At 51.3% G+C, this 24,810-nt stretch overlaps 1 protein-coding gene across 1 annotated transcript in view; it reads left to right on the plus strand.

Annotated features, from left to right (window-relative positions):
• The first annotated feature begins 882 nt into the window (after window positions 1-882).
• The window catches only part of Fcgbp (Fc gamma binding protein), a 34,967-nt gene continuing 11,039 nt past the window's right edge, over window positions 883-24,810 (plus strand). Inside the window, exons 1-11 of the mRNA XM_040279731.2 lie at window positions 883-2,003; window positions 3,911-4,257; window positions 6,454-7,024; window positions 8,552-9,156; window positions 11,711-12,281; window positions 14,837-15,429; window positions 17,929-18,499; window positions 18,618-18,817; window positions 19,969-20,128; window positions 22,684-23,021; window positions 24,230-24,803. Coding sequence (XP_040135665.2) covers window positions 998-2,003; window positions 3,911-4,257; window positions 6,454-7,024; window positions 8,552-9,156; window positions 11,711-12,281; window positions 14,837-15,429; window positions 17,929-18,499; window positions 18,618-18,817; window positions 19,969-20,128; window positions 22,684-23,021; window positions 24,230-24,803 — 5,536 coding nt within the window. The 5' untranslated portion in view covers window positions 883-997. The remainder of the gene's footprint in view (window positions 2,004-3,910; window positions 4,258-6,453; window positions 7,025-8,551; window positions 9,157-11,710; window positions 12,282-14,836; window positions 15,430-17,928; window positions 18,500-18,617; window positions 18,818-19,968; window positions 20,129-22,683; window positions 23,022-24,229; window positions 24,804-24,810) is intronic.

Below are 24,810 nucleotides of genomic sequence, written 5' to 3' on the forward strand. Positions count from 1 at the left end.
TCAGGGATGTTGGGAAACCCCACTTGCCTCTACTTTTAGAAGATACACTGTCCTCTCTTTCATAATACCCTTCTTCCTTTTATCCTCTTCACAAACCCCCAAAAGTCCCATTAAGACAGAATTTATATACTAGCAGCTGACTTCAGTCAGTGTGTGCCCTTTGGTGCACAAAACAATTTTGGGTTGGCAATTTCCCAGAAAAATTCAGATCGTTTTTCTTAAAAAACGGGAACATGGTTGGATGCAGTGGTGCCATAATTTCAGCTACTCAGGAGGCTGAGGGAGGAGGATTGCAACTTCGAGGCCTGCCTCGGCAACTTAGTGAGGCCCTGCATCAAAAAAGATAAAAAGAAATGTAGCTTAGTGGTAGAGGGCCCTTGGCTTAATCCCCAGTACTAAAGAAAAAAGGAAGGGAAGTAAAGTATTAAAAAAGAAAGGGCCACAATCCCTCCTAATAACTGGCTAAATCTAGTAGCAACAACCTGCTTTGGGTAGTGTATATGTGCTCTGGTTTTCCAGTTTGTACTACTGGCCTGGCCCGGGTAGCACTTAAGCTTGAGAGCCAGATTTAAAGTGTTTGGCTTTTCGGGGAAGAAAAAAAAAAGCCAGAAGGGTTTACAGATGAATGTTGCATGAGTAATAAGAAAATAAAGAGGTGGGGGGGGTGCAATTATTTCAACATGTTTCCAGACAGAGGGCAAGGGCTTGGCTCTCGGATGGGGAGGATTAGATAAATGGACCCACAACTGCGTTTTCTTAAGGGTTGACCCAGGAGGTCACAGCGACCCCCAAGAATGCTGGCGGGGAGGATTTCCTGGCGACCTTCCTGCAGAACTACCAGGTCGGGTACAGCAAGGCCAGTCTCCAGCTCTTCATCTCCAGTTTGTCAGAAAACATCGCCACGGTCTCCATCATCAGCCACGCAGATAAAACCTTGCAGAAGGTCACAGTGAAACCTGGGCAAACAGTCACAGTCAACATCACTGCTGAGGCTGAGATGTCCGGCACCAATACCTTTATGAGTGCGGTAGAGGTTCACTCTGACCAAAACATCTCCGTGCAGGCGTTAAATGCTAAGCCCAGCTCAGCTGACCTGACGCTGTTGCAACCTGTCAGTGCCCTGGGCACAGAGTACTTTGTGGTCACACCTACTGACATCTCAACCCGAAATGTCAGGGAGTTTGCAGTGTTGGCTGGCTCCGAAGGTGCTGAGGTCAGCGTCCTCCTGAAGGGGGCAGTGACGTTCAAGGGCAAATCCTACTCAGCCGGCAGTGTCCTAGAGGTGACTCTGAACTCTTTCGAATCGGTCCAGTTACAGAGCAAAGTTGATCTCTCGGGGTCAAAGGTCACAGCCAACAACCCCGTAGCTGTTTTCTCTGGCCACAGCTGTGCCCAGAAGCACACGAAGTGCGACTTCGTGATGGAACAGCTGTTACCCACATCTGCCTGGGGCAAACAATATGTGGTCCCCCCTCTGGCCGCCCAGTCTAACTACGATCTCGTCTACATTGTGGCCAGCCAGACCACAAAACTCACCTATAAGCAGGGGGGTACCCCTGGCTCCCGTGTGCTCCAGATGGGTGACGTGTTTGAGTTGCAGGTCAAGCCAAAGCAGCCACTCACCCTGTCTGCCGATGTAGGCATCCAGGTCGTGCTGTTTGGCACAGGTGCCGAAAGGAATGGTGTGACCTATGACCCCTACCTGATCCTGATCCCAGATGTGGAAGCCTACTGCCCTTCCTATGTGATCAGGAGTATTCCAGACTCTGAGGACGTGGTCATACTGGTGGTACAGACAAATGACACCAGCGGGCTGACCATAGATGGGCACCAACTGGGATCCACAGTCACCTGGGTGCCTGTGCAGGGCAGTCAGTTCTCATACGCTGAAGTGGACCTCAGCACTGCTGAAGCCATCCACAGGGCTGAGGCAACAACCAAATTTGGAATGCTCCTCTTCGGGCTGGCCCAGGCTGTGGGCCTCGGGACAACAGCTACCTGCAGTGAGTGACGGGCAATCACCCTGGGCCCTGGCCACCCCTTTCCTACTTACCTGTTCCTCTGTGGCCCCCTGGCTCAGCTGAGCTGTCCACCTCTCAGGTCCATCTTCCCTAACATCTTCCCTCACATCCCTTTTTTTCAGTCCCCTCTCTCCACCCACACATATACCCAGGAACGATATGATATTCTAAATATTTAGCAACCCGAGCAATCCAGGGCACAACCAGTCAGAAGTTGCCCCAGCCAGAACACTGTAGCAGGAAGCCTCCATTATACCAGCATCACCCCTTGCCTGTTGGCTGGTGAGGAGGTACATATAACAGGTACATCTCAGGGATGGGTTACTAGGGGAGAGGCCAGGTGCCAAGGTAGAAGGATCATTGGGGAGGGGTCAGGTCAGCAGCGTCTTACCAACCAATTTGGAAATATTTTGACATGTTAGCAACTAATACAGCTCTACTAATGCTACTCTCATGTCTCCTATAAAATTGTTGATAACTAAACTCAGAAGATCTAAGAGGATAGCCAGGTGCGGTGGTGCTCACCTGTAATCCCAGTGGCTCGGGAGGCTGAGGCAGGAGAATCTCGAGTTCAAATCCAGTCTCAGCAATGGTGAGGCTTTTAAGCAACTCAGTGAGACACTTGTCTCTACAAAATAGGACTGAGGATACGACTTAGTGGCCGAGTGTCCTTGAGTTTAGTCCTCAGTATTGCCCCCCCCCCAAAAAAAAACCAGAATAATAATGATGAGGGGGGCAGGTATCTCTCAAGGAATCCAAGATCTTTCTAGGTACATCACCTTTTGACATGATTAATGAATAGGACCTGGGGGCCTCCAATTGAGGAGCTGCCACCAGGCAGTGAAGGTGGCATGTGAGGACACAGAGGTTAGAGGCAAATTTGCCTAGGGTTTAAATGCCACCTTTGCTTGGGAGACCTTGGGCATGTGACTTCACCTTTCGGGACTTCAGTTTCAACATCAGTTAAAACTGGGATAAGAGCTGCACCCTGGTCCCAGGATTTTAGTCGGGGTGACGGTGGTTAAGTGTAAAGCACTTCTGGGCAGTGGTAGGAAGTGGTAGAAAGCTCGTCAGGGGGAGCTTTGTTAGGAAGGGTAGGGAGGCACGGGTGTCTGAGGAGAGGGAGGCAGACAGGGAGGGGCTGTTTCTTCCTTGGTGGTCTTCTCTAAGATAGGACCCTTGACACTAGGGCTCCCTATCCTGGCAAAAATGTCCCTTCTCCCTGCCCTCCAGGGCGTGGATGCCATCTGACTTCAAGGGGCCACTTTTGGCTTGAGTAGTAGAATGGGGGACAGGTAAGTGGCTAATTATAACAGGTACATCTCACACACGGTTCAGTTCCAAACTCCAAGGTGTAGCTTACTTAAACCTGACAACACCCCCCCTACCCCCAGATCCTGATGGAGAGGGATCATCGTGGTTCTCCTGTTACAAATGAAGAAAGTGGGGCCCGAGCATTTCAAATAACTAAGCCTATGTTACAGAGCTGGCGAGGCCAGGATTCCCACCCAGGAAGCCTATTCCACGGTCATTTCCATTTTGCTGAATAGTCTCTGTATTGCATGGTCTGTCCTTTAAAGCGTCCCTTGGCCTTTCCAGCCTGGTGGGAAGGCAGGGCAGAGAGGGAAAGAAGAAGAGAAAAACACAAAGGAACATTTCAGGGACTGTTCTGGGTCCTGCTTTGCTACTTTCCATTCTTCTGGCTAAGCTGTGTTTAAATGGGGAATCGGAAAGCCTGGGGTTTTCTGGGGGGGGACCAGAGGAGCTCTCCTGGACTCCGAAGTGCGCTGCTGGGAGAAAACCGTCCAAGTTCCCCAGGGTGGGAGGACCCCAGGATCTGCCCCTGGGGACGATTCTAACTCTTGATTTCCACCCTGCCCCCTCCCCAGCTGGACGATCCTCTGCAGACCCCTGCCAAGGTGTGCAGTGTCCGGTGGGGCAGCACTGCCGGGCCCAGGGCAGGAAGACCTCATGCGTGCGGGATCCCACAGCCGTCTGCCGCGCCCAGGGTGACCCTCATTACACCACCTTCGACGGGCGTCCCTACGACATGATGGGCACTTGCTCCTACACGATGGCCGAGCTGTGTGGGCAGGACGACACCCTGCCTGCCTTCAGCGTCAATGCCAAGAACGAGCACAGGAACAGCCGCCTCGTCTCCTACGTGGGCTACGTCACCGTGCTTGCCTACAGCCACTCCGTGTCGCTGGCCCGCGGGGAAGTTGGCTTCACCAGGGTGAGTGTTGGGAGGCTTCGGGTTTAATACCCACGAGCTCCCAGTCTGGAGGCAAAGCCTTAAGCCCTGGTGTTAGACCCCCAACCCCAAAACCTGTTGGGGTGGAGGATGTGGAGTGGTCCCAGGAGGGAGGGAGGGGAGGTGGGAAGGGAGGAGTTGAAAATCAGTTGCAGGACCTTAAAACCCTTTTCTCTAGAAAATGTTCTAGAAACTTCTAGAAATTTTAAGTAATGCCTAGAGAGATGATTAGATAAAAAGCATATGCCACATGGTCTGTAATGACAAAAGAAAAACAGGAAAGAAAGGTTTCCAACAATGGGGGATTTCTGAAGTGAACCCATCGCTAAAGTGAATGAGCACCTAACTAGGTGCCCGATTTATGTCTTAGCACTTTCCCTGCATTGATCCAAATTTGGTGCTTACAGCAACTCGGTGGGATAGGAATTATGAACAGGGATGATTGAGGAAACTGAGGCTGAAAAGCTGAGCCGCTCCCAAAGGCCAACAGCTGCCAAGAAGCTAGGAAGAGGAACAGGGCCAGGCTGGCTCCTGAGTCTCTGTTCTGCCTCTGGTGAATGCCTTCCTACTCAGCCTGAACAAATAACAGCACAGAAATGGTATCCATTTCCCCCCCAAAGATTAGTTTTGCCTGGCTGACAATGTCACATTAGCCAGGTGGCACACACATGTGATCACAGCCTCTAGGAGGCTGAAGCAGGAAGATCACAAATTCTAGGCTAGCTTCAGAAATGGGATGAGACCTTCAGCAACTTAGGGAGACCCTGTCTCAATAAAATAAAATGGGCAGGTGCCGAGGCACACACCTGAAATCCAGCAGCTCGGGAGGCTGAGACAGGAGAATCTCGAATTCAAAGCCAGCCTCAGCAACTGCGGGGCACTTAGCAACTCAGTGAGACCCTGTCTCTAAATAAAATACAAAAATAGGGCTGGGGATGTGGCTCAGTGGTCAATACCCCTGAATTCAAGCCTCAGTACCAAAATTAGAAAAATAAAAATAAATTTAAAAATTAGAAGGGTATATTATAAAAAGTCTCATTTCTACTCCTGTCTTTATCTACCTTCCTCCTATTCCCCACAGATAACCACTTGTATTAATTTCCTGACTATTCATCACAGGAAAATCCCTCTCCTCTCTGATTTCCTGACTCTGTCCTGTTGATCCTTTAAGGTTCGGTTCAGCTATCCCTTCCTCCGGGAAATCTTTCTTGACTGGCAGGATTTGGTGTGGTCCTTTTTCTAGGCTCCCAAACCAACCCAAACTCTTTTGCCTGTGCCTCCCTAGTCCTGGTGCTGACCACTCTGAGCTGTCACTATTTAGTCAGTAATGGATCTGTCTCTCCCAGTGGATTTGGAATCCATGAGGGTAAGGACATGGGGCAGTCTTGGTCCCTGTTGTACCCCAGTATCTCCCACCTCAGGGCCAGTTGCAGAGTGAGTGTCTGAGGGGTGTTTATTTAATTGTAGCACTGATTTCATAAATTTATTGAGCACCTGCTATTCTACCAGGCTCTGTTGTAGGCAGTGGAGATAAAATAGTGATGGAAACTGACAAAAACCCATCTTAGTGGAGCTAACATTCTAGTGAAAGTAGATGATAAATGTGAGAGATTTGCAAATCATATATATTGGTACCGGGGATTAAACTCAGGGGCACTTTACCATTGAGTTACATCCCCAGCCCATTTTATTTATCTATCCATCTGTCTATTTATTTATTTATGAGACAGGGTCTCACGAAGTTGCTTAGGACCTTGTTAGCTAAGTTGTTGAGGTTAACCTCAAACTTGGGATCCTCCTACCTCAGCCTCTCAAATTCCTGGGATTACAGGCCTTACACTCACCCAGCACAAGTTATGTTTGAGAAAATTAAAAGCTATGAGAAAAAAAAGGAAAACAGGGAGAGAGAATAGGGATTAGGGAAGAGTTGCTACTTAAAATAAGGTAACCTGGGAGTGCCTCACTAGATCAGTGACATTGAGCAAATATTTCATAGGAGGTGAGGATGTGGGTGTGAGTGTTTCCCCCGCCCCCTCTCTCTGGGAGCCTGGGAATTGCAAGGGCAAATTTGTGAGGCTTTGATGGGATCCAGAAGGAAGGAGGGGGAATGTGGTAGAACAGGGGAAATGAGGAGGGGAGGAGATCTCTATCTCACCACCACCCGGACCTCCTCTGCAGATCGACAACCAGCGCTCACGCCTGCCGGCCTCCCTGAGCGAGGGTCGCCTGCGAGTGTACCAGAGTGGGACAAAGGCTGTGGTGGAGCTGGACTTCGGGCTGGTGGTCACCTATGACTGGGACGCCCAGCTGACCATAAGCCTGCCTGAGCGCTTCCAAAACCAGGTGTGCGGTCTGTGCGGCAACTACAACAACAACCCTGGTGACGACCTGCTCACCCCCGACGGGACTCTGGTCTCTGACATCGTGGAGTTTGCCAATAGCTGGAAGCTAGATGATGGTGACGACCTGTGTGATGATGGCTGCCAGAACAACTGTCCCTCCTGCACCCCAGACCAGACCCAGCAGTACGGAGACAACCGTGTCTGTGGCGTGCTGACCGTGCCCGAAGGCCCCTTCGCAGCCTGCCATGAATCCCTGGATCCCCACCTGTTCCTGGAGAATTGTATATACGACCTGTGCGCGACTGGCGGGGACCGGATCAGCCTGTGCCGTGCCCTTGGCGCCTATGCCCAGGCCTGCACGGAGCTGGGCATCTCTGTTGGAGATTGGAGGTCACGAGTCAACTGCTGTAAGTGGTGCCGTGGGTGGGGGGCTGGGACCTCTTGCTCCTGCTCAGTATCTGAGCACCAGTCAGCCTGGTGCTGGACAATGCCTGGGACACAGTAGTGGCCGACACAACCAGGCTGTGTTCATAGAGAACCCAGGGTTGGGGTGGACATATCACCAGACAGTGACAGTCTGGAATGGTCTGGGCTGTGATGGGGGAGGCATGGACAGAGTGGTCAGGGCTGGGATAGGGGGAAGTTCAAGGGGACTATGGGACACCAGAGAAGGTTCTTGATCCATCTTGGGGAGAGTTTGGGGGAGGGTTTCCTGGAAAAAGTAATATTTGATCCAAAACCCAGAGGAGAGTTGGAAGTAGCCAGGAAAAAAGGAGGAGGAAGTTGGTTCTAGACTCAGGGAATAGCATGGGCTGAAGCTTGGCAGGAGAAACAGTCTGCAGAATTCCAAGGCGGAAATACAATTGTCTTCCTCTGCTTATGCTCCTTGCATACCGCCCCCAGCCCAAGCTCTGTAACCAGGTGTTCACCCGCGTAATCAGTCATTCAGTCAACAAATACTCTGTGCCATGCCAATGTTGAAGGCACAGTGAGGATCCACAGACACCCACCCCTGCCCCTGTAAGACTCCCAGAGGTGTGTTTAGGAGACAGGAAACGTCTTCAGAACACAAAAGAAAGCGAGTTCATGAAACACGTATATGAGAGACTCGCAAAGTGGAGGGTCTAGTGTTAACAGGTAACACTAGAGCCAAGAACAGGGCCTGGTGACGGAGTCAGCTATGTAATGATGGTGATATTCAACGAGCACCTCTGCGTAGACTGACTCACTCAATTCTCACACCAACCCTGTGAGGTCAGCACGGAATCATTTCACGTTCCTGATGGCGAAACTGAGGCACAGGGAGATCAGAGTGATTTACTCATAATTCCACAGCTAAGAGATCTGGGACTTGCACTCAGGCCGCCTGGACTCCAGTAGACTCGCACTTGACCTTGCACCACATTGTCTTTTCAAAGCAAGGGTGACACAGGCAGAGGGATTGGCCATGCAAAGGCCCCCATGTGGAAATGTGAGGACCAGGGAGAAATCCTCATGACTGGGACAGAGAGGGAGTGAAAGAGGTGAGGGCAGTTGGTGTGGGTCTTGTGGGCTTTGGGAGAAAGGCCTGAGAAAGATGGAGCTATAGGGAGACTCTGAAATGGGGAGAGAGGAGACCTGACCCGCGTCCTCTCTGGCTGAGGACAGAGGTGGGGCAGCAGCAAGAGGACCAGGCAGGAGGAGGCTGCTGCCCCGGATGGGACAAGGAGGCAGATCAGATTCTGGGTGCGTTTTGAACCTGGAGCTCACATGATTTACCCACGGATTGGTTGTCCAGCCAGCAGGATGGAGAATGGCCACACACCTTTGAGGGTTGGGACCTGAGCCCTGGAAAGGATGAAAGTGGCATTAACTGGGATGGCAGGCTCCAACAGAGTAGCGAGGTGTGCGGGGCATCCCGAGGGCCCTGCTGACCCACTCCCCTCCTCCCGCAGCCATGTCCTGCCCCGCCAACAGCACCTACCAGCCCTGCGCGCCCCCCTGCCCCGCCACCTGCAACTCGGAAGCCTCACCAGCCAACTGCTCGGGGCGCTCGTGCGTGGAGGGCTGCGTGTGCCGGGAGGGCTTCGTGATGAGCGGCGGCGCCTGTGTGCCAGCCTCGTCGTGCGGATGCACCTACGAGGGCCAACTCCTGGCGCCCGGCCAGGCCATCTGGGCCGATGATCAGTGTAGCCAGCGCTGTACCTGCGACGGCGCCACCCACACGGTGAGTTGCCAGAGCGTGAAGGGCTGCCCAGCGGGCGAGCTGTGCCAAGTCCAGAACGACCTCCTGGGGTGCTACCCCACCAGCTTCGGGAGCTGCCAGGCGTCTGGGGACCCGCACTACGTGAGCTTCGACGGCCGGCGCTTCGATTTCATGGGCACCTGCATGTACCTGCTGGTGGGCTCGTGCGGCCAGGACCCGGCGCTGCCCACCTTCCGGGTGCTGGTGGAAAACGAGCATCGGGGCAGCAAGACCGTGAGCTACACGCGCGCCGTGCGAGTGGAGGCCCACGGCGTGGAGGTGGCCGTGCGCCGCGAGAACCCGAGCCAAGCCCTGGTGAGTGACCCCGAGCCCAGGCTGGGCGGAGCGCGGGAAGGGCGCCCTAGGATTGGTGATTCTGGGTTCAAGTTAGGGTTGGGGGACAGCTCGAAGATCTGTGGCCATTGGTTAAGGCCCAGGTCCCTAATCCAGGACGTACTGTCCCTCCTTGGGTGTATGACTGTCTCTCGCCGCCTCAGCTTTGTCCTATGTCAAAGGGAATAAGGAGCCACCATTCACCGGGTGATTGTGCGGATGTCATGAATGAACCTCGGAAGGGTTACATAGAGAGGACTTGCAGAGAGCCACCCTCGTAGGTGCATCCGCACCATGAGGTTGGCACACAGGTGCCACTGTCATCAAGTTCAGTAGATGTTGTCTGCTGTGGTGTTTGTTGTTGGGAGCCTTCAGAATGGTAGATTTGCACATTTGCTGGAGGAGGGTGGATTTTCAGAGAGCTAGGGGGTGTGTCGGGTGATATGTGCCACGTGGGTCACTCGCAGGGTTGTGTGTTGGTGGACAGCAGAGTTCCTCTCCCAACCTCTCAGATCATGATGGGGCAGGACTCACAGAGACCCCAGGTTTCTGGGCAAAGGGTTCTCAAAGGACCTACCACAGAGTGAAAGTAAAAACCAATGATGTTCTTTTAAAAAGAAGTGGAGAAGTGGGGTTTGGGGGACATTCACACAATAGCTAATCAATGTCATTGAGCAGTTTTGGCCCAGGCTCTGGGGAGGTAGATGATTGAACCAGAAATGGGAGATCAAGAGCACGGTCCACGTGCCAGGTGCTGGGCTAAACCCTTCAGGTACCTTAACCCCTGATCCTCACAGCAGCCTTGGGCCAAAGGAAACCTCACCCATAAATCCAGTGTCTGGCACAGAAAAGGCTTCAGATAAACACAGGGCATGATTACTATTATATACTTACGTTCCCTCCTCTCTGAAATGCTATTTTGCCTGAGTCTTGAATAATAATAGACAACATATATTCAGTTACTTCAACGTACTAAATGCTCAACATGTATTAGTTCATTTCATCTTCACAGTGACCCTATAAAGTAGTAGTCTTAGGTGAGGAAACTGAGGCACAGAGAAGTTAAGTCACCTGCTCAAGGTCGCACAGCTAGTGAGTGGCAGAGTTAAGAGTTTGAAGACAAACTGTCTTCAGAGTCTGTACTCTTGTTTGTTTTTTTTTTAATTTTTTATTTGTTGTTTTTAGTTATACGTGACAGTAGACTGTATTTTGGCATATCCTACACAATTGGAGTATAACTTCCCATTCTTGTGGTTGTAGATGATGTAGACTTACACTAGTTGTGTATTCACATATGAACACAGGAAAGTTATGCCCAATTCATTCCACTCTTTCCTGTTCCCATCTCCCCTCCCTTCCCCGATTCCCCAGTCCAATCCAGTGAATCTCCACTCCTCCTCTCCATTGTGAGTAAGTATCTGCACATCAGAGAGAACATTCAGCCTTTGGTTTGGGGGGATGGCTTATTTCACTCAGCAAGATAGTCTCCAGTTCCATCCATTTACCAGCAAATGCCTTAATTTCATTCTTCTTTATGGCTGAGTAACACTCCATGGTATATGTGTAAGACCAGAGTCTGTCCTCTTACCCATGTCTTGCCTGTTCTGAAGAAAGAGATGGACTGGCAGGGAGAAAAGTAGACAGAAGGGTGTTCCAGAAAGAAGAACAGCAAGTGCAAAGGTCCTGGGACGGTGATAAGTTGGAAGAGTTGAGGGACAGCAAGGAGGCCAGTGGGGCTGGAGTGAGGCTGGGGTTGGCATTGAGGCTGTGACCAGGCTTGTGCTCTCAGCTAAGCCTGAAAGAGGAGGGGAAGGCCACCAGATGAAGAGTGGTGGCCTGTAGTCAGAGGGAACAGCAGGAACAAAGACAGAGTTGGACTGAACTTGAAGAGCACAGGAGAACAGCACGGAGGCCAGCGGGGATGTACATCAGGAGTGAAGTTGGGAGGCGGGGTAGAGCAGTTGTTGGGAGAAGAGGTCAAAAAGGTGGGGACAAGTAGGGACTTGTGGGTAGACGGGTTCAATTTTAAACTGATTGTGAAGTGTAAGATGTCAGTAGCCAGGCAAAGAATAGGGATGTGGAAGAAGGTGGGAGTGCCACAAGCAAGGGGTACAGCGGGTGCAAAGGCCCTGAGGCTGGGAGGAGCTTGGTGCGTCTGGGATGCCAGCATGACTGGAGTTGCCAAGGGTAGGTTGTAATGCTGTCCTGAGAGATTAGATTGGAGAGTAATGGGGACCTCAAGGCCATGATAAGGGATACCAGAGACAGTACAAATGCAGCCAGTATTTGTAAAATGACTGAGTCCATCTGGTGGATCAAAGCTGACACCTAAAAGATGAGGCAGAGGTTTCCAGACGGAGAGTGATGGGCGGTATTCCAGAAAGTGGGAAGGGCCAGTGCAGAGGGCCCGAAGGAGAACCAAACATGATGTTTGACGAGAGTAACAAAGAGGTCAGAGTCACTGGGGCCAGGTGGAGGGGTGGGCCACAGAGCCACCAGTGCCCTGACCAGTTCCCCCTCCTGCCTCTCTGCCCAGTTGAATGGCATCCTCCAACACCTGCCCTTCCAAGCCGCAGACGGGCGTGTGCAAGTGTTCCGCCAGGGCAGGGACGCCGTCGTGCGCACCGACTTTGGCCTGACCGTCACCTACAACTGGGACGCCCTGGTGACCGTCAAGGTGCCCAGCAGCTACGCGAAGGCCCTGTGTGGGCTCTGTGGGAACTTCAACGGGGACCCGTCCGATGACCTGGCTCTGCGGGGCGGAGGCCAGGCTGCCAACGCTCTGGACTTTGGAAACAGCTGGCAGGAGGAGCCCAGCCCCGACACCTGTGGAGCAGGCCAGCCTGGCAACTGTCCCAAGCTGGACTCCCTGGTGACCGAGCAGGTGCAGAGCAAGAAGGAATGTGGAATCCTTGCTGACTCTTCGGGGCCCTTCCGGGAGTGTCACGGCAAGGTGGACCCCCAGGGGGCAGTGCGCGACTGTGTCTATGACCTCTGCCTGCTGCCCGGCCAGCCTGAGCTGCTGTGTGAGGCCTTAGCTGCCTACGCCGAGGCTTGCCAGGCCGCTGGGGCCACCGTGCAACCCTGGAGGACCGAGGAATTCTGCCGTGAGTACCAAGAGTGGCACCTGGGGGTCTCGGTCTTACGTATTTTCATTCATGCACAAGTGTCATTCATTCATTGAATCCTTACAACTGCTTAGTGAGGTGGGGATTAGGGTTGTACAGACCCATTTGGCAGAGCGGGAAACCGAGGTTAAGAAAATTACACAGACAGCCAGGAAGTCACAGACAGTACAGATGCAGCCAGTATTTGTAAAATGACTGAGTCCATCTGGTGGCCCAGTGGATCAGAGTCTCACGTGACAGGTGTCATTCAGAGATAATCCAGAGGTGCTGCCTTTCCAAGGAGCTTGGTTCCCTCTCCAGTTCTCGGTCACCATCTGGCCCACTTTACCTATTTACAACATCTACCTGGCCCCTGAGGGCCTTGCTTCAGCCGTGAGTGCAGGATCAGTTGGCAAACATTTTTCTTGCCTATTAAAGAAATTTGGAGGGGCTGGGGCTGGGGCTCAGCAGTAGACCATCCACCTAGCACATGTGAGACGCTGGGTTCTATCCTCAGCACCACATAAAAATAAATAAATAAATAAAGATTTTTTTTAAAAAAAGAAATTTGGAAAGGCAGGCTCACCTGAGTTTTGAATTTTTTATTTATTGTTCAAATGTAATACACATATGAAGAATATGTACATATCATAACAAACAGCTTGCTCCATTTTCAGTAGAAGAACAAATCTGTGCCAAGAGCTGCAAGTTCAAGAAAAAAATAAAAATTTCAGGTCCCCTACCTCACAAGATCACCACTATTCTGACTCCTAAAGTTTTTTTAATATATATAACTGGAACCCCATGTTTTCATCTTGAGTATAAATAATGGCAAAAGATAAAATTTCCAACAAATGGTAACTTTTGCCATTTTTTTTTTTGTACTGGGGATCGAATCCAGGGGCACTTTAACCACTGAGCTACGTCCCCAGCTAATTCATTCATATATATATATATATATTTTAAACTGTTTCTGTAGTTGTAGATGGAGAGAATGCCTCCATTTTATTTGTTTATTTTTATGTGGTGCTTAGGATTGAACTCAGTGCCTCACACGTGTGAGGTAAGTGCTCTACCACTGAGCCACAACCCCAGCCCTTTTTTTTTTATTTCATTTAGAGACAGGGTCTTGCTGAGTTGCTCAGAGCCTTGCTAAGTTGCTGAGGCTGGCTTTGGACTTGCGATCCTCTTGCCTCAACCTCCTGAGCTGTTGGGATTACAGGTGTGCACCACCGTGCCCAGCTAACTTTTGACTTCTAAAAACCTTTTCATTATGGAACTCTTTGGATATCCTCAAAAGTGAGCTAGGATGTGCACTTTCCTCGACTCCTCACCTAGTCTCCACAATGACTGACACATATTGACATCTTCAAATAAAACCGTTACTCGACTTACATTCCTCTTTTTAACATAGCACGAACTGGCACATATCGCTGTTGGAAAGAGACACGAGACATCCAAGAATGTCATTCCTTTGTCTCCTTTAACATATATTCATTCATTGATTCATTTGTTCACTAACAAATCCAGTCAGGTGCTGTATAATGGTGTTTTGGTTAATGATGGACTGCGCATACGATGGTGGTCCTGTAAGACTCTATCACCTAGTGACATCATAGGTGCCTTAGTTTGTGTCAGTACACTCTGTGATGTTCACACAATAAGAAAACCTCTTAATGATGCATTTCTCAGAACACATTCCTGTCATTTAGCAAAACGTGACTGTTTTGTTGAATACCTACTATATTCCAGGCACTGTCCTAGGCGGCTCTGGAGCACTTGACATGTTAGTGATGTGACCAAAGAACTAAATCTTCACTTCTATTTAATTTTAGTTAACTTACATTTAAATGGCCACAGGAGGAGATTTGATTTGGTTCAGTTTTTAGTCTTTCCTTTTTTTATTTTTATTTTTGTTTTTGAGGAAGCTGCCTGTCTTATCCACCAGAGTAAAGGGAAGTGTTTTGGGTTTTTTTTTTTTTTTTGATCATGACAACACTAAGTTCTTTAAATACTAAAATTTAGTATTAATCATTATTTTGAAATCATGAAATATTACTAAATACTTAAAACTCACTAAAAACAACAAACTTTTTAATTACTACACAAAAGGAAGGAACTAGAAATACTGCATTCACAGATATATTGCCTGGAGTATACACACACATCTGCATGCTTAACATATGTACCACGGATCAGCAATTTATACCCAACTTAAATAAAGTCATTAAAGACATTTCAGACAATGCTGAGCCATGGTCACACTGGACTAGGATCTTCCTCTTGGGGATCAGAGCTGGGGTGGAGGTCGGTGGGAGAGTGCATGCCTAGCATGTTCCAGGTCCAGGGCTCCATCCCAGGACCAAAAAAATATAAAGTTTAGCAGGATCAGATTGTGATGCAGGGTGTTCCCAGGCACTGCTGGACACAAGGGCTTCTTGTAGGTGGTCATTGGTGAGTGTGTGTTGCGGGGGGGGGGGGGGTGGTGGGTGGGGGTGGGGGCTGTGTCCCCCGAGAAGGAGAATTCCTGATGCCATTGGCTCCTCTCCCTGCAGCCCTGACCTGCCCACCTCACAGCCACTACGAGGCGTGTTCCCGCGGCTGCCCACTGTCCTGTGGAGACCTCCCGGTGCCCGGGGGCTGTGGCACAGAGTGCTACGAGGGCTGCGTGTGTGACGACGGCTTCGCCCTCAGTGGTGGCTCCTGCGTGGCCCTGGCCTCGTGCGGCTGCGTTCACCAGGGCACCTACTACCAGCCGGGCCAGAGCTTCTACCCCGGACCTGGGTGCGAGACCTTTTGCCACTGCCAGGAGGGCGGCCTGCTGTCCTGTGAGCCCTCCTCCTGTGGCCCGCAGGAAGCGTGCCAGCCGTCCAATGGAATCCTGGGCTGCGTGGCCGTGGGCTCTGTCACCTGCCAGGCGTCGGGAGACCCCCATTATACCAGCTTCGATGGCCGCCGCTTTGACTTCATGGGCACCTGTGTGTACGTGCTGGCTCAGACCTGCAAGACCCAGCCTGGCCTGCCCCACTTTACCGTCCTGCAGGAGAACGCGCCCTGGGGCAATGGGAAAGTCAGTTCAACCAAGGTGATCACCGTGCTGGTGGCCAACCACACCCTGCGGCTGGAGCAGATGCAATCGACGGTCAAGGTAAGGGCGGGGGAGGGGACAGGGGAGGGACCCTGGATGGGGGTGATGGAGGGGGGTGGGGCTCAGCCCAGGATGCACAGGACCAGGGAAGGATGTGGGAGGCATAGAGGTCCCCAGGAGAGAGCTGATCAGAAGAGTCCTTGGGGACCTGGGACCCGTTCCGTGTGGCTCAGTCTCTCTTCCCTGAAGTCTGTTGACTACCCATTCTGAACGTCTCTGTCCCCTTCCTCCCCCTGAGCTCCACTCTGTCCCTGCCCCAGCTACCTCGCTGGTATGTGGTGCATCCAGAAGTTGGCCTGCGTGGGGTGGGAGTGTTGGCACTCAGGGGTGTCGAAGGTTCAAGCAGAGAGGACAATCCCCTGCCACCCCCATAATAACCATTACGACAGCAGCAAAGCAGCTCCAGCTTCCGCACGCTGCCCCAGACCTTGATGGCTGCTAAGCACTTGGCGTGCACGCTGTCATTTTATTCTTGCAACCGCAGTTGGAAGGACCATGATTTGCTTCACGTTTTTAGAGGGAGAGGTCCCATCACTGGCCCAGAGCCCCCCAGCAGAGGCAGGATTTGAAGCCAGGTTTGTGCGCCAGGAGACAGTGGACTGGTCCCTGTGCCCTCTAAGGGGCTTTGCTGATTGAGAAGGATTTTTGGCCTCACATAGAAACTGGCATTTCAGCTATACTGAAGGGATCTCCCCAGAGAGCCCACAAAAATACAGGCACACAGCCTTCTTCCGTAGCAGTAATGGTGAGGATGCTGATAAATAGCTGGCTTCATCAGGGGTTCCCTGCAGGCTGGACATGCACTGCACAATTCAATGTCTCCCTAACAATATCCCAAGCTCCCAGAAGAGCGCCTGGCATATAGTTAGCTCCAAACACATGGGGGTTGGTGTTCTTGTTTGCATCTCCCTGAATCCCCAGCATCCCTATGAGTTGGAAACCACCATTATGCCCACTTTGCAGAAGAGGAAACTAAGGCCCAGAGGTTAACTCTTGCCCTTAGTCACTACCCAGCCCGGCTTGGAAAATACAGAGGTTGACTATGGTTTTAGGACACTCAGCCAAGAGCATGCCTCTCTCCTGCCTTCTCCCCTGATTCCTCACACTTCTGGAAGAATCCAATGTGCACTACATCTGTGATAAGGATTTAGAAGGCTCTGCTGGTGGGCTGGGCCTGGGGCTCAGTGGCAGAGCACTTGCCTTGCACATGTGAGGCACTGGGTTTGATCCTTAGCACCACATGAAAATAAAATAAAGAAGGCTCTGCTGGAGCCCAGAGTCTTCCACTGTTCCTCAACTCATGGAGTTCATTTCCCCAGAAATTTAGCCTGAGTTTCCACCCACTGATGCTTAAAGCAGAAACCCTTAGTCCTCATTCACTCTTCAGAATAGAAACTTCCAGTAGTAGCTACTTATCACAGCAAATGCTCCCAGAGCATGCTTTCTATACCAGCCCCTTTCTCAGCACTTTACAGGGTTTTTTTTTAATAAAGAATATTTATTTATTTATTTTAGTTGTAGTTGGACACAATACCTTTATTTTTAATCTATTTATTTTTATGTGGTGCTGAGGATCGAACCCAGTGCCTAGCACAGGCTAGGTGAGCGCTCCACCGCTGAGCCACAACCCCTGCCCACCTTACAGACATTAACTGATCTAATCCTGAAAATAACCCTATGGGGATGATACTAAGACCTGCTGGTGAGGTTCTTATTCCCTTAAAACCTGTATTAGTTTACAGGTGGCTGCTGTAACAAATTGCTACAATTGGTAGCTTAAACTAACATTTATTTTCTCACATTTCTAGATGCCATGGCAGGGCTAGACCCCTCCACAGTCTGTAGAGAAGCTTCCTTCCTTGTCCTTTCCAGTTTTTTGGTGGCTCCAGGTGTTTCTGGGCTTATGTGGCAGCACTCCAATCCCTGCCTTTGTCTTCCTGTGGCCTTCTCTGTATGTCTGTATCTTCTTCTGGCCATATAAAGGACACCTCTTGTTGGATTTAGGACCCACACTACTCCAGGATAGTCTCATCTTGAGATAATCACCCTAATTACATCCACAAAAACCCCTTTTCCAATTAAGATCACATTCTGAAGTTCTAGGGGGACATACCTTCCGGGACACAATTCAGTCTACTACAAGACCCCGTTTTTAGATTCATTTTACAAATTTGGAAACTGAGCTGGGTGAGGTGGTGCACACCCCTAATCCCAGCAGCCTAGGAGGCTGAAGTGGGAGGATCACAAGTTCAAAGCCAGCCTCAGCAACCTAGTGAGACCCTAAACAACTTAGCAAGACTCTATATAATATTAAATAGGGCTGGGGATGTGGCTCCGTGGTTAAGCACCCCTGGGTTCAATCACTGGTACCAAAAAAAAAATTTTACAAATATGGAAACAGAGGCCCAGATAGGTGAGGGCACATAAGCAGGGACACTTGAGGCGCTGACCCTGTGTTCCAAGTGTGGCCTCTGAGGTGTGGCATCCCCTGGCGCCCAGGTGGACGGCGTGGACCAGAAGCTGCCGGTGGAGCTGGCCGAGGGCGCGGTGCGCGCCTTCCAGCACGGCTCCGACGTGGTGGTGGAGACCGACTTCGGCCTGCGGGTGGCCTACGACCTCATGTACTACGTGCGCGTCACCGTCCCGGGCAACTACTACAAGCAGATGTGTGGCCTGTGCGGAGACTACAACGGCGACCCCAAGGACGACTTCCAGAAGCCCGACGGCTCGCAGGTCGCAGACCCCAATGACTTCGGCAACTCCTGGGAGGAGGCGGTGCCCGACTCCCCGTGCGCGCCGCCGCCCCCCTGCGAGGACTGTCACTGCAGCCCCGAGCTGGAGGAGAAGTACAAGAAGGAGCAGTTCTGTGGCCTCCTGGCCAGCACCACAGGGCCGCTGGCCAACTGCCACAAGCTGGTGCCCCCCGAGGGGCCCTTGGAAGAGTGCGTCTTCGACCTGTGCCTGGGAGAGGGGAACCTGACCATCCTCTGCAGCAACATCCATGCCTACGTGAGCGCCTGCCAGGCGGCTGGAGGCCACGTGGAACCCTGGAGGACGGAATCTTTCTGTCGTGAGTGAGGGGGACACGGAGGGGTCAGGAGCTGGGAGGCTGGGGCACAGAAGGGGTAGACCCTGCACGGTGCAGCACCCCCCTACCAGACACTCTGATTGACATCCCTTTTTTGCAGCCATGGAGTGCCCACCCCACAGCCACTATAAGCCGTGTGCAAATACCTGCTCTCTCAGCTGCTCGGCTCTCAGTGCGCCCCTGAAGTGCCCCGAAGTCTGTGCTGAGGGTTGTGAATGCGACCCTGACTACCTCTACAATGGCCAAGCCTGCGTGCCCATCCAGGAGTGTGGCTGCTACTACAAGGGTATCTACTATGAGGTAGGAGCTCAGACATCTAATCTAGGGCAGAACCCAAGGCCTCACAGCCTGTCCATTTGGCCTCCTGCCTCTCTCTCCTCCCCTTCTCTCCTCCCCTCCCTGATCCCACCTTGGTCCAGCTAGTCCTCTCCCAGCCCCCTGCTTTTCCTTCCTCTGATGCACCCTCCACATGGTAGTGGGAAACACCTTTATAAATATGACCATGGGTCCTGAAGCTGAAATATGACCATGGGTCCTGGCTCCCTAGGTCAAGATTCAGCTTTTGTATCCCAGGTCTGGACAAAGGTGGCCTCCATGGTCTCAAAAATGACATTTTTGCCTCTCTTAGACCAGCTGCCAACCCCCTCTGTTTCCCTCTCCCACAGTGAGCCCTTTTCCTTTGACTTGAGTGTGTGCTTGTCTAATATCTGTCACCCTCACAAGACTGAGAGCTTGCTGTGGTCAGGGACCCTCTGTTGTTCTCCTTACCCTAGCAATTCTAGAAATAATAATAAATGTGTGGGTGGTGCTTACCACCAGCCTGCTTTTATTTTACATAGACACTTTTATTACGAAGAATTTCAAACCTACAAATGTTAACAGAACAGTGCAATGAGTCCCTACGTCCTGCTCATTCCAATCTTATTTCATCTCTACCCGCCAGCTTTCCTCTCCAGTCTGAATTGTTGAAGGAGGTCCCTTTTCGTTTCATCTGTATGTTGCACGTGTATTAACTCAGATATACTTTCTCTGGCGAATGGGATTATCATAGGCAGTTTACGGATTCCTGCAGCATACAGATGAGGAAACCGAGGCATAAGGAGGTTAAGTAACGTCATCCAGCGTTGGATGGTTGTGGGAATAGCAGAAGCAGGCTCAAAGCCAGTTAGTCTGCTCTGGAGGATTTGCTCTTAATTACTATTCACACGGCTTCTCCTCTACAGCAGACATCTGTGGCTATTTTGGATGAAAGAGCCAGGAAATGCATGAAAGGGAATGAATGAATGAATGAATGAATGCCTGACTTGGGCCCCAGTGCCAAGGTGCCACCTCGCCGAAAGATGCCATTTTCATGTTCTCTGGACCCTTCTGCGCCAGGAACACTGGAGATGCCAGAGTTGGCTCCCACCCATGGGATGGATCCCTGATCACCATGCCCTCTGTCCCCACAGCTGGAGCAGAAGGTCCTCATTGATGACTGCCAGCAGGAGTGTGTGTGCCATGCAAATGGAATCATGGCGTGCCAGAATCACACCTGCAAGCCAGAGGAGGTTTGCAAGCCCCACGAAGGCGTCCTGAGCTGCGTCTCGGACTCCAACCCTGCCCCTGAAGGTGCTGGGCTGTGGGGGGTGGGGGCTGGGGGAAGAGGGCAGGGACCTGGGAGCTGAGAGTAGCATGGCTTCATGGTGGCTTTCCTGTGGGAGGTGCAGAGGGCTAGGACTCTGGGCTGGGTTTTTCAATGTCAAGAGCAGAGACCAACATTGTGGGAGGCAAGGACCCTTGGGAGGATTCCAGGACGAGGGGGACCTTCAGGACTAGAGTTCTCAGGACAGATGATGTCAGAGGCACTAAGTATAGAGCAGAGATAAGCAGACTCTTTCTGTCAAGGGCCAAAGGGGAGATATTTAAGCTTGCAGGCCCCACAGTCCTGATCACGACAGCTCAGCTCTGCCATTGTTCATGAAAGCAGCCACAGACTAAGCAAGTGAAGTGGTGTGGCTTTAATTAAACTTTATTTACAAAAACAGGCAACCAGTGGTTCCCTAGTTTGCTGACCACTGGTTTGTGGATTGGTATCTGGACTTCAGATGTCAGCACCATGGGGCAGGGAAGACTGAGCCACAGGGGACAGTGTAGAAAGCAGAGTTCTGAGGTCTCAGGAAGAGTCCCAGTCCCAAGACTGAAGCAGAGCTCCCACGAAGGCGGGACTCTGGCTACAGGGGCCCCCAATCAGAGGATCGGGATTTCTACGTACAGTGTCAGACATAGATGGGGTCCCTAGACTAAACCTGGGACTCAAAGCCACCCTGGGGCTGGTTTCTTAGGTGAAAAGCGAGAAGCCCCTGAAGGTTTAAAGAAGGGGACCTCCAGAACTGAGAGGCAGGGGCCGAGTCCCTCAGTGCTGAGGGCAGGATAACAGGTGCCAGAGATGGAGGTACATCAGTCAGGGTCCAGTCGGGAGACAGATGCCACACGGTCATTTGAATATGGAAAGTTTATGTAAAGAATGATTTATAGGGCTGGGGTTGTCACTCAGTAGTAGAGTACTTTTCAATATGTGCAAAGCCCTGGGATGTACCCCCAGCACCTCAAAAAAAAAAAAAAAAGAAAGAAAGAAAGAAAGAGGGCCAGCTGCAGTGGCTCACACCTGTAATCCCAGTGACTTGGGAGGCTGAGGCAGGAGGATCGTGAGTTGAAAGCCAGCCTCAGCAACTTAGCAAGACCCGATCTCTAAATAAAAATAGAAAAAAAAGGGCTGGGGATATGGCTCAGTGGTTGAGCGCCCCGGTACCAAAAAAAAAAAAAAAGAAAGAAAGAAAAAGAAAAGAAGACGACAGAATGATTTACTAGTAAGCAGAATAACTACTAAAGGGTAAAGGGAGCTGGGTGTGGTGGTGCGCACCAGTGATTCCAGCTCCTCAGAGTGGCCAGCCTGGGCAACTTAATGAAACCCTATCTCAAAACAAATTAATTATTTAAAAAAAAAAAGAAAAGAGAATGCTAAGGAATAGGAACACAGCAGACAGGGAGCCTGAGATCTCACTGAAGAGACACTACTGTAACTCACTGGGTGGCAGAGAGGTTTGCACAGGCTGCAACCCTCAGGAAAGACACCCCCACCGAGATGCTAGCAGAATTCCGTGGGAACCTGCCAGCTGGAATGCCTGGGTGATTTGCTGGGAAGCCAGCTGGAGCCAGTGAAACCCACTGAGCAGGTGTCCCAAATGTCACTGGCCCTGCACACCCAGGAGCAGGAAGTGCTGAGCTGGTTGTAACCAAGAAGGGACTGGCCTCCTGCAGCGGCTCTCTTACGCCCTCTAGAGACAAAGTTTAACTATGCAGGTGGATTTGGAGCGGGAGGCAATATATTGGTAACTAGCTCAGGAGGAGAGAGGAGGAAATTTGAAGATTCCAAAAGTTGGCATAGCAGAGATAGTGACATTAAGGATGAGTTCTTAGATTCAGAAGCCCTACAGAACGAGAACTTAGAAGTGAGACCAAATCTAGATGAAACAACCCCTAGGAATGAAGTCTTGTGGCGCAAGACCCCCAGATCATGAGACTTAGACATGGGGATCTCAGAGCCAGAGTATGAATGTTGTGACATGACCCCTGGCACAGGGTTCCCATACAAAAAATCCCCCAGGACCCTCGTCTTGGGCATGAGACCAGGGGGCTGAGATTTCAGGCATGGGGGAACCTGGGACTGGGATCTCAGACATGGATGCCTTCAGGGCTGGTACCTCAGACATAGGGACCCCTGGAGGGAAGGTCTCAGTGTGAGTCCCCTGGGGCTGAGATCTCAATCAAGAGAACCCAGAACCTGGATCTTAAATGCAGGGACCCTGGGACCTGGGTCTCAAACACATAGGGAAAGAGGTCTCAGAGAAAATGACTCTAGGGCCTAAAATGGGGACCCTTGACCCTTAGGCTGTGGACACAGTCCATCACAGGGCCTGCATGTCAGGCCAGGGGGAATTCCAGGGCTTGGTCTTAGACACAGCAAACTCTAGGGCCTGGGTCTTGGGTGTAAGGATCCTGGAATCTGGTCTCACCTGCAGTAACCTTCAGAGTCAACATCCCTGGCACAGTCTGGGGAAGATACTGGAAAGCAGCCACCTGAGGGTGAGCAACCCCCCTCAAGGCCTTCTCTTCTCTGTCCCCAGAACCGTGCCACAATGTGATATGCAAGCCACAGGAGATATGCGAAGTTCAGAATGGCGTGGGCATTTGTGTGCCCATCTCTGAGGTCATGTGCTGGCTCTGGGGTGACCCACACTACCACTCCTTCGATGGCTGGGCATTTGACTTCCAGGGCACCTGCAACTATGTGTTGGCAACAACTGACTGCCCAGGGGTCAGTTCTCAAAACCTGACTCCCTTCACCGTCACCACCAAGAATGAAAACCGGGGTAATCCCTCTGTGTCCTATGTGAAGCTTGTCACTGTGAATACTCTCAATACCAACATCTCCATCCACAAGAATGAGATCGGCAAAGTCCGGGTATGTTCAGCAGGATGGTCGTCTGAGCCCCCCAGTAGTGTCCTAACAGCCACAGTTAGGAGCTCAAAATTCTCCATCTTTACCAGGTGTGATGGTGCATACTTGTAATCCCAGTGGCTTGGGAAGCTGAGGCAAGAGGATTTCTAATTCCAAGCCAGCCTCAGCAATTTAGCGAGGTCCTAAGCAACTCAGGAAGGTCCTAAGCAACTCAGCGAGATCCCGTCTCTGAAAAAAATATTAAAAGAGCTGTGGATATGGCTCCGTGGTTAAGCACCCCTGGGTTCAATCCCAAGTACCAAAAAAAAAAAAAAAACCCCACAAAACTCTATCTTCACTTAGGCCTAAATCAAATTGGCAACAGGAATGATAATAATTACAGCAAACAATCATCCTTTCTCTGGGAATTAAGCCTAACCCTTTGCTATGGGCTTTAACGTAGCAGGTTAGCATTTGCCTTTGTGAAAGACCTGGATCTGAACCCCAGTTCTCCCTCCTCCTTATGAGCTCCATGATTTTGACCAAGCAATAACTTGGTGGCCTTCAAGGTCCTCATCTGTTGAAGGAGCATCATAGCAGGCCCAAGCCCACAACAAAGTGGTACAGTTAAAGTGCTGAGCTCAGAGCCGGGCCTAATGAAGCACCTGTGAGTATCAAGGAACAGACAAGAGGCCCAGAGACTCAGACATGAAGAGAAAGTCAGAGATGGTAAAGACAGAGATAGGCTACCCTTTCTGCCCAGGAAAAAGAAGATGCAGATGAGTAGCAGCTCACAGGGAGAAAGGAAGGCATGGAACAGGGCAGGCGCTCGGTATGTGACCATGGTCAAGTAGAGACAACCAGGCAGAGAATGAGAAGAGCAAACGGAGCCGGGGGGGTTGGGAGGGGGCAGAGACACAAAGAAAGACCAAGAGAATAAATGCAGAGATAGAGAGAGATCTCCAAGACAAGAGAGAAAACCCAAGTGAAGGCAGAGGCAGATAGAGATCAAGAGAGAGAGAGAGCCAGAAAAAGCAGATTTGAGGTCTCATTCCGCAGGGCCTGGATGAGAACAGACATCTATGTTTATAAAATGACTACATAATCATATATGGATAAAGACCTTGACAGCTCCCACCTACTGGCAGGATGAGAGAGGAAGGGAGGCAGGGACCAGAGCTGGGACCTCCCTACCCCATGTGACCCCTGTTTGCCTCCCTCCCCACCCCCAGGTGAATGGTGTGCGGACAACCCTGCCTGTCTCGGTGGCTGGTGGGCGGATTTCAGTGACCCATGGAGCATCAAAGGCTGTGTTGGTGACTGACTTTGGGCTTCAAGTCACTTATGACTGGAATTGGAAGGTAGAGGTGAAGCTGCCCAGCAGCTACAGGAAAGCAGTATGCGGGCTCTGTGGGAACATGGACAAAAACGCCAGTAACGATCAAGTCTTCCCTAATGGCACAGTGGCTCCTTCAATACCCACCTGGGGTGGCAGCTGGCGAGTTCCAGATTGGGACCCATTTTGCTGGGATGAATGCAAAGGGTCCTGCCCCACATGCCCTGAGGAGCGGCTGGAAGAGTATAAGGGTCCCAACTTCTGCGGACCTCTGGCCCCTAACACAAATGGCCCCTTCACCTCCTGCCATGCCCACCTGCCACCTGAAAATTACTTCAAGGGCTGTGTTCTGGATGTCTGCCTGGGTGGAGGAACCCAGGACATACTCTGCCAGGCGCTGGCTGCCTATGCTGCTGCCTGCCAGGCTGCTGGAATCACCATCAAGGACTGGAGGACACAGGCCGGCTGTGGTGAGTG

Source organism: Ictidomys tridecemlineatus, chromosome 15 (assembly GCF_052094955.1).
Source record: "Ictidomys tridecemlineatus isolate mIctTri1 chromosome 15, mIctTri1.hap1, whole genome shotgun sequence".
Classification (NCBI taxonomy): domain Eukaryota; kingdom Metazoa; phylum Chordata; class Mammalia; order Rodentia; family Sciuridae; genus Ictidomys; species Ictidomys tridecemlineatus.